The following is a 9117-nucleotide window of genomic DNA, read 5'->3' as shown; positions in this document are numbered from 1 at the left end:
CACATTTGGAATTGTACATCTTTTTGATTCTCCACGGTGTATAATACCATTGGTTCATTATTTTTAGCAAGTTCTCTTTAGGATCTTGAGCTATTGTGAAATCGTGCGTCTTCCTCCAGGCATTCTGCCATTCATTTATATTAATACTTTTACCCAAGTCTCTCGCCCATTTATTCATATAATCTTTGACTGTTTCCTGTTCCAGTTTGCGGTCTATAAAAAGCTTATACAGCTTAGAAATTTTCTTCCTGTCTGGTTGCCAAATTATTTCATCTAGCTCATTACGCTGGTTTTCTATTCCTGCCATTCTTATATCTTCTAGAAACTTGTTACTGATCTGATAATAATTAAACCAATTAAGTTCGAACCCTTCTTCATTTAATTCTTCCCTAGATTTTAAAGTCCAAGTTCCTTGTTGGTTTTTCTTTAAACAATCTTGGTAGGTTAGCCATCTATTCCTTTCCTTCTTTAGCCACCTACCAAAGAAAGCCTCCTGTGTGGAAGTCCAAATGGGGATTTTAAAATAAAATATCTTTTTCAGTTTTATCCACACCTGTAATAAGGATTTTCTAATAGGGTGATTATTGAAATCCTTGTTTTTCCCCAACTGGTTGTAACATAAAAAGGCGTGCCATCCAAATCTAAGTTGAACTCCTTCCAAATTTAATACTTCCTCATTCTCCAGTTTCACCCAGTTTTGCAGCCACATTACACTACATGCCCAGTAATATGTCTGAAGATCCGGGAGCGCAAAGCCCCCCTTTTCTTTTCGATCTTTTAATATAGAGCTTTTGATTCTAGGTTTCGCACCTTTCCATAGAAATCTATTTAACTCCTTCTCCCACTCTCTAAACTGACTAGTTTTAATCATGATAGGTAAATTCAGGAACAAGAACAATATTTTCGGAAGGATTACCATTTTGGTGACCGCAATTCTTCCTAGAAGGGAAAGATTTAATCTATTCCATCTGCACATACTCTCTTTAATTTCTTTCCATTTATTTCTATAGTTGTTTTCAAAAAGCTTTAAATTATCTTTGGAGATTATTATACCCAGGTATCTAATTTGTTTTTCCAATTTAAAGCCTGATTTCTGTTCTAGTTTTTTCTCCTCCTCAACAGTGAGATTCTTAGAGATCATAACTGTTTTTCCTTTATTGACCATCAGCCCCGATAAAGTCCCAAAAAGATTCAACTCATACTTTAGTTCCTCGATCCCCTGTAGCGGGTCATCCAATATTACCGCTACATCATCCGCAAAAACTTTAGTCTTTATCGGGTGCCCTACATAAAGATAATTTAAAAAGACAGTCTGTGAAACATTATGCATGAGTTCACAGATGGAGGATAAGCAGCAAGAAAAGAAATGAGGACAAGGCATGTTCAGGGATACACTGTTTGCAGTCAAACCACTGACCATTTGTACAGGCAGGAGCTCTGGGGGGGCCGCAGTATGAATAGTTTCTTCTTGTTGTTACCTGTGTAACTGTAGCTGTGATTCAGCTATCCTTCAATCTACCCCCACAGTAGTGCTACAGAATAAGAACTGTGGCAAGTGGCCTGGACAGTGAACATGAAAGATATCTTATTCATTGAAACAGACGTTTGTCTATTTTTAGCCACACAAAGGATTAACCAGGTATGTAGTCTCTTTAGCTTAGGTTCAGTCTGCCGTGAGGGGGAATGCTAACTTGACAAGGGAGTGAGGACAGGTAGTGAGGCAATGAAGAATGAATTAATTAGTTAAATAACTAGTTATTGATTCAGTTTGTTGGAAAGAAAATGTTTGCAATCTATCTTGAAGTTTTGTGCATTATAGAGTTTATCACATTAAAAAAGTGACTCACCTCTTCCATTTTACAGTCTCTGGAATTATCACATGGAAACGGCTGCCACTGCCACTGCCTGAATGCATCCCGCCTAAATCCTGGCTCCCAGCTGAGCTCAGCTGGCCGATTTGCAAAGTTGGGAGCTTCTCTTTTTTGAAATGTAGTGGGCTAAGAGCGACTGGGAGCTGGGATTTAGATGGGATGTATTCAGGTGGTGGCATCGGTGGCATTTTCCATGCCATACTTCCCAGCTGCATCCCATAAGTGACTGTAAAATGGAAGGAGTAAGTCACTTTTTTTAATGCGATAAACTCTTATGACTCTCTTCAGTAATTTCTCATCCTCTGCTTGTTATTTTCAGGTCCATATTCAGGATTCCTATTGTATATTACTGTATTATATACAAATTTTTATAGCATTATTTAGGGTGAACTACAATTGATCCCCCTCCCCTTTTTTTTAACTTGCTGCTCACATAGTACTAAGCAGTTGGATAATTAAATGAAAATTTCCCCATTCCCCATTTCCTTCTCTCTTGGTTCCTCCCTCTCCCTGTCTCTCTACTTCTGCAATTCTGCTTTTTACCCTTTTCTTCTTCTTAATCACATCCTTTTAATTATGAAATGAATTCAAATGAGTGCACAGAATAGTAATCTTGCTAGATTCCTGAATATTGAAACTGAAGATGTCACAGATTATATTTGGTACCCCTGGCTTCTGCAAGCAAAATATGTGGTCTACTACTGAGTGAGAAGTTCTACTACTGAGAGAAAGGATGCCGTGATTCACTTCTGCAGACGCCCAGAGACGCTAAAAAAATTCAGGTTAAGAATTCCTCACTCTTGATTTACTGAGCTATCCACTTGCTGCTTCACTAGTGGTAGATCAGTGCCTTCTAAATGAAATAAATAATTCTATATTAACTTTTTACAAAGAAGCCATTTGAAGAGTGTACATATTGATGAGGGTGGAAAGAAATGAGAAACAGAGTCTACTGATAGATAAACTTAGCTGATGATTTTGTGAATGCTTTAGGACAGCCTTTCATAACCTGACAGTTTGTAGACATTTTCAATTCCTGCCATTCTTATGTAAGAATCCTGTTACTGACTTTATAGTCCAAAAACTGTAGGCTCAAGGAAGGTAACTTTAAAAGGACACAAACAGCCTTTTTAAATGACTCAATAATTAAATATGCCCTAGGAGCCATCACTGACAACCTCCATGCCACTATGTGTAAATCCTATGCTGTGCCCCAAACTAATGCTTTTAGTAAGTTAGCTAACAATAACACAGTCAATCAGTTTCAATTATTACGTTACTGTATTAATTTCCCAATTTCTAACATGGAACATTATTGAATTAATTTTTAAATTTAATATTCCAAGTTCTGAGATAGAAGGGTAATAGGAAGACCAGGAGAATACAGGCCTGAGATAATTTATTTATGTACTCAGTGTATATCACATTAAATCTATAGTGGATTAAATAATTGGCATGTTTAGTTTTTATGGATCAACGAAAATAACTGAGCCAATTTTAAGGAATGATCTACATTAGTGTTGCTATACTTTTGAGTATGGTCCAAAACTTGCTGCAGAAATAATCCAGTTTGAAGCCACTTTAACTGCCCTGGATCAGTACTAGGGAACCCTAGGAATTGTAGTTTATTCTAACACCAGAACTCTCTGACTACAGTTCCCAGAATTCCCTAGTATTCAGCCAGGGCAGTTAAAGTGGTCTCAAACTGGATTATTTCTGCAGTGTGTTTTGGACCTATGACACCTTACAGTAAATTAAAGTCAAATAAAACAGGAAGAGCCTGTGATATCTGAGATAAGCACCAATTATCTTAAAAAGTTGAACCTAATGTTAAGGTACAATTAAGAGTAAGATTCCAGCAGGCTGTAGTGGTTTGTGTGTTGGACTAGAACTCTGGGAGATCAGGGTTCAAATCCCCACTCAGCCATGGAAACCCACTGGATGACTCTGGGCAAGTCACTTTCTCCCAGCCTCAGAGGAAGGCAAAGGCGTGTGCGCCCCCCCTCCCCCCAAATAAATCTTGCAAAGAAAATCCAATTACAGGTTCTCCTTAGGGTCACCATAACTCAGAAATGGCATGAAGGCACACAACAAATATTAAAAACAAACCATTCTGCCGTACGATGGCCACAAAATGTCATGTTCTTATGTTCCTCTCCCCTCTCTCAGCTTTTGGTTCTAGTATGATTTTGTGACCTTTGTTTTCAATGTAGACAAATGGCTCTTCTCTGATCTAATGTATGGCATCAGCTGAGAGAACCTCCTCAACAGCATTAAAACAACATTAAAAAAAAGCCACATAAATACATTGTGTGCTATCAATTTAGATAGATAAAGTCATCAAGAACTGCCATGGAAAATAATAACCCTCCAATATCACAAGCAATACTCTTTCATGCTGGTTATACACTATGCATGATGGTTTTATACTGCCGCTGATGTTCCAAAAGTTTTAGAAACACTTGATATTTCTTGTCATAAAATCTGTGAGGGGGAAAAAAGAAGAAATATCAATGATAGAAACTATTTGAAAGTATCTATAGTACAACAGTTGAGAAAAATCCACAAAACTCACTGAAGTGATTGAAGTGAGCTTGTTGGCTGAAGGGCCTCTTTCCACTTTAATTCCTTATTTGCAGACTGTGAAAATGTGTGTGCAGGTATGTGTAATTTGACATTTGCTCAAAGGGGCAACACACAGGGCAAAAGGTTGTAAAACACTGGTTTTACCAGCACTGGCATTCCTCTTAGTAGCCACATGTTTTCCTCTCAAGAAGTCTTGGAAGCATTTTATGGCCAGGATCCAACTGCACACATCCACTACTGGATCTAGTAGGCAGCTATTCTCCCTCTCCCACAATCCATAAACACTTTCACTATTTGGCAAGCCTTGGACCTCCACACACTTCTCCCCACATTTAGATTTCACCTTAGTGGCCAAGATTAGAGGGGGAAAAAACATCCTGTTGTGGCATGTGGGGGATGCACTGGAAAAGATCCTCTCCTCCTAAATCTGCTGACAGAGCATCTTTTTTCATCAGATATACATAACTGTGCCCTGGCCTTGAAAGCAGGCAAGGGAAAAAAGCAGCTGTCAGGAGAAGCACTGTAATGAAGCAGGTAGCAGCAGCAGTAGCACTACTATTAATGAAAATACTAAAAACTAAAGAGTTAATTCCTTCTGCCTTTTCCTACCTCCAAGATGCTCAAAAATTTGCATCAATACTGCTTGTTTGACTTTAACTACCATATTTAACGTGAGCATCTTGTTTCACAGTTGAGTTGTCACCATGAGCAAGCTATTTCAAGCTGTAATCTCTCCATATATTTACCCAGCATACTCTTAAGTAACAACCTTCTGTAGTTCCATGGACCTTGTCTGAAGTCACTCTACCATGGGTAAATATTTGGCCCACATGAATAGAATACTGGATCAACAGTATCATTAACTTCATGTCAGAATACACCATGCAATTTCTCTGTGTTCTCAAGTCTCAGAGAAGGAGTTTGATGCACATACTTTTTAAAAATGCTATGATTTATTAAAGGCTTTACAGCTTTATGCTTGAAACTGTCTATGTCACGATATAGTATGTTTAAACAACCAAATGATAGTAATTTAGCTCTCTGTATTCTGAGGCTAAGGCCAGAGTCTTGCACCCAAACTATGTATGTGTAAATATCATGGAAGTAAATGGAAATGACAAGTGTAAAATTTGTGGAAAATCCCATCCTGAGCCCCTAGTTCTATATACGTTTACATTAACGGTTCTTGCTTTCAAATAAGTGTGCTTTACTATCATGGTCCTCACTACTTCACTGTATACACATTTCTATCACAACTGACTGTCTGGGACAGAGCTGGACAGCAGCTAGTTAGTCTATTACATATACTAGAGAAGGCATGCTAAGAGGTCAGTTTATGACTAAGCTTGTTAGCAGGCAGGCCACTGTTATAAAGACCCTGCCATCCCATGGTAGAACTTGACATCCCTTATATCACTGGTGCAATGCCATGCTTTGGCTCTGCAGTGTGGAGATGAAGCTGAAGCTGAGAAAATAACAGATCAGTGGTGTCCTATAATGAAAAGCCATCACTTTGCTACACAGAGTGAAGACCTTATAGTGTGCTTGATACCAGTTGGTACAGTTCAAGATCTCCAAAAACTTATAGTTTACTTAAGAGTTCAGATGTATTCCAAGAAAGATTTCAGGACTACAGCCTTAATCCAAGGGGCAGCTCTACCTCAGCCAAAGAAGCAAATGGTGGCCTACCACACACCAATTCAAAGTGCATTGTAGTCTAGAACAGCTAAGTTATTTTGATATCTGAATTAGAAAATACTCATTCCTGGCAGTAAAAATACAATAACTATTGGTTACTCTTCATGACAGCCAAAGTCAGCTTCTTGGGGCATGCACCTCAATCTGCCTAATTGTAGAGTGGCCTTGCTGACTTGCTCTATCTGCTGTCTGTGTATCTATCTGATCAGTGCTGACATTTTCTAAAAGTGAAAGCATATGTCTGGGTTGCTATAATGAGGAGGAGGTAACAATGTTTGTAATTTCAAAACTAAGGTATAGTATTCCAGATAATCTGTGTTAGGAACATTACTGCCTTTGCATTTTCTCATGGCAAGGGACACTGGCTCTTTTTTCTTCTCCAACTGTAAAATAAATTCGTTAGAGCATTCTAATTGCATGACAAGCTAAAGCAACAGCTGTGCTGCATTCATCTTGGTAGTGTAAATCCTCACGAGCTGAAAAGATGTTTCATTGTCAACTTCTTTGAGTCATCTTAAACCTTGGACTGGTTTTACTCAAGTCTATTTGGATTTCATGTTCTTAAACTCTAAGCAGATTAAGGCCTTCACTGAAGATCCAAAATAGAAATGGGAGAATCTGTAAGTACATCTGTAGATCTTTCAGTTAGTCTGCAGGTGGAGCTCTAGCCCTTCTTGAATGAGAATTCCTACAGGTTCTGTTTTATATTGGAAAGTAATGACTGGGATCTTGAGATAAATTAGGGAAATTCATTGAATATTCCTTTCTTTATGCCTGCAGAAACCTGTGTCCCCTGAAAAGCCTTTCCGATAGGGTGCCTCCTCAAAAGAATGTTGGAAGGTAAATGGAAGACTGAAAGGAGATTTCTTTCTATGAAACTCCTTAAATTAAGTTATTCTAATCAAAACTCAATTAGGGGTGATTAATAGAAACTCCCCACATGCTCCACAACCCCATTTTTCATTATTTAGGAAGGCCTCCAGAGAGTCTTTTCAGGGGTTGTGGGGAATAAGAGAGAAGAAGAAACTTTCCTTCTTTGAGTTTTCTTAAGTTATCTTAGGATCCATGCCAATCTGTGTTTTGGTTCACATTTGATTGGAATGTATAATACGTATGGTGCAGTGATGTCGCTCCATGAACAAACAATGTAAGAAAAATTCTACAGCACTGAAACGTATGGTTTTGAGTGCCTGTGGAAGAATGCCTGTAAATGAATATTTTAACAGCCCAGCCAAAATTGTTTGTTGTTCCAGATGCCATGATATGCCCTTTCAAATTTAGTTCACTTTCCTTCTCCTCACTGATTGATTCTTGTTCTTGCCTTGCTTCTCCCGAAAGGTCCTCTTTATCTTCTTTCCACACCCATCTGTCTGCTTATCTACTTATTTTCTTTAGAAATCTTTTCTTGGTTTGCAGCTTCCTTATCTCCCACTCCTAATCACTTCACCTCTTAAAGATGCATCAGGAAGCAAAACAATCCTTGCTTTCCTTCATGACGACCCCAGTTTCCACCCTTCTCCAAAAGCCTTTTCCCCATTTCATGCAGTAAGTATGCATCTATCAGCTTGTGCAGACCAGCCATTAAGGCCTGGGGGCAAGTTGGGGCGTGGTGTCCACAAAACGCACCCCACATAACCTCCTTGCAGTCAAAATGACTGTGCTACTTTGGATACTTAGGGGCTGTGCAGAACCAGATCAGGGCCACGGCAATCACCGGGTGGTGCAGCACGTGGTGTCATGCTCCTCTGGCGCTGTGTTTAGAACGGCCAGATTGGGGCTGTGGCATGCAGTTGCCGCTGCCCCAATCTGGCTCTAAAAGGGGTGGCCTGCACAGCCCCTAAGTATCCAAAGTAGTACAGTCTTTTTGACTGCAAGGAGGTTATGACTAAAAGGGGAAAAATACAGGGGAAAACAGTGGGAAAAGGAGAGGGAAACCAACTCTTCTTGCTTAAGCCTCTATTGCCTTACAAACATCCTCCTCCTCACACCAACAATTTGCAGTGGAGAAACAAAGCTGGGCGTTGAAATTCATTTTGGGCTTTGCAGTGGTGTTCTGGTCTAACATCTATCTTGCACTGTGTCTGAACAGAAAAAAAAAAAAAGCATCCCTGCTCCGTACCCAAAATGATCTGTTTAGATGATGTACAGGGCCAAAACAGATGAAACACAGGTCCTATCAGTGTCCCAGGGTGATAGTTTAGAGTAAAAGGAGTCTCCTTTGCTCTGAATCAGGTCAGAAACTTCAGTGAATCCCAAGTGTGTGGATGGTGGGGGAGAGCTCTGTTGAGCAGGCAGAAGAGGTCAGGAAGCACTCTGAGTTGAGCAAGCTGCTGACCCCTTCCCATCCAGCAATTCCAACTCCTGCCACAACACTGTCATTTTAAAATCTGCATAGTTCCTCCAACACATCTGGTATTTTCATGGGACCTGGACTAGGATGGGAGAGGGGAATGTGCAGACAGTGCTACCAGTATCAGCCTATTGTGAGTGACACTTGTGAGGACAGCTTGTCCTTCCTTTGGATCCAGAGATCCCGACAGGTAAGAAAACAGCCCTGTTTACATTATGATGGAACTTTTTAGTGAAGCACTAAGGGAACGTCCTGGCTTAGAAGTTTAAATGTCCCTTCCTAAACTGCATATCCCAGAATTCTTTAGGATAGAACCACTACAGTTAAAGTGGAACCATAATACTATAATCATGTAGTGTGAAAGGGATTTAGGACTTTAAAACTCTGCTTTGGCTCTCTGTACATCTGTGGCAGGACCTACATTTTGCATGACTCCTTGTTTTCCATGTTTTGATTAGCCCCATGTCTTTTCTATTGAATCTCCAATAGAAGAAGAAATAGATGTTAAATACCACAACAAAGACAAAAGTAGACAGCTTAGTACTATTTTCTAACTCTCCTAGACTGAACATCTGAAAAGCAAAGCAAAGTAAAACAACCCACCCACCCTTA

At 39.5% G+C, this 9117-nt stretch overlaps 1 protein-coding gene across 1 annotated transcript in view; it reads right to left on the bottom strand.

The window, feature by feature from the left end:
- Positions 1-3227: 3227 nt before the first annotated feature.
- Positions 3228-9117, bottom strand: part of FGGY (FGGY carbohydrate kinase domain containing) — a 212410-nt gene continuing 206520 nt past the window's right edge. Inside the window, exon 16 of the mRNA XM_089515273.1 lies at positions 3228-4355. Coding sequence (XP_089371399.1) covers positions 4274-4355 — 82 coding nt within the window. The 3' untranslated portion in view covers positions 3228-4273. The remainder of the gene's footprint in view (positions 4356-9117) is intronic.

Source organism: Sceloporus occidentalis, unplaced genomic scaffold, assembly GCF_023333645.1.
Source record: "Sceloporus occidentalis isolate IW3139 unplaced genomic scaffold, rSceOcc1.0.p SCAF_3, whole genome shotgun sequence".
NCBI classification, from domain to species: domain Eukaryota; kingdom Metazoa; phylum Chordata; class Lepidosauria; order Squamata; family Phrynosomatidae; genus Sceloporus; species Sceloporus occidentalis.
This window is presented reverse-complemented; position numbering and strand designations above follow the sequence as displayed.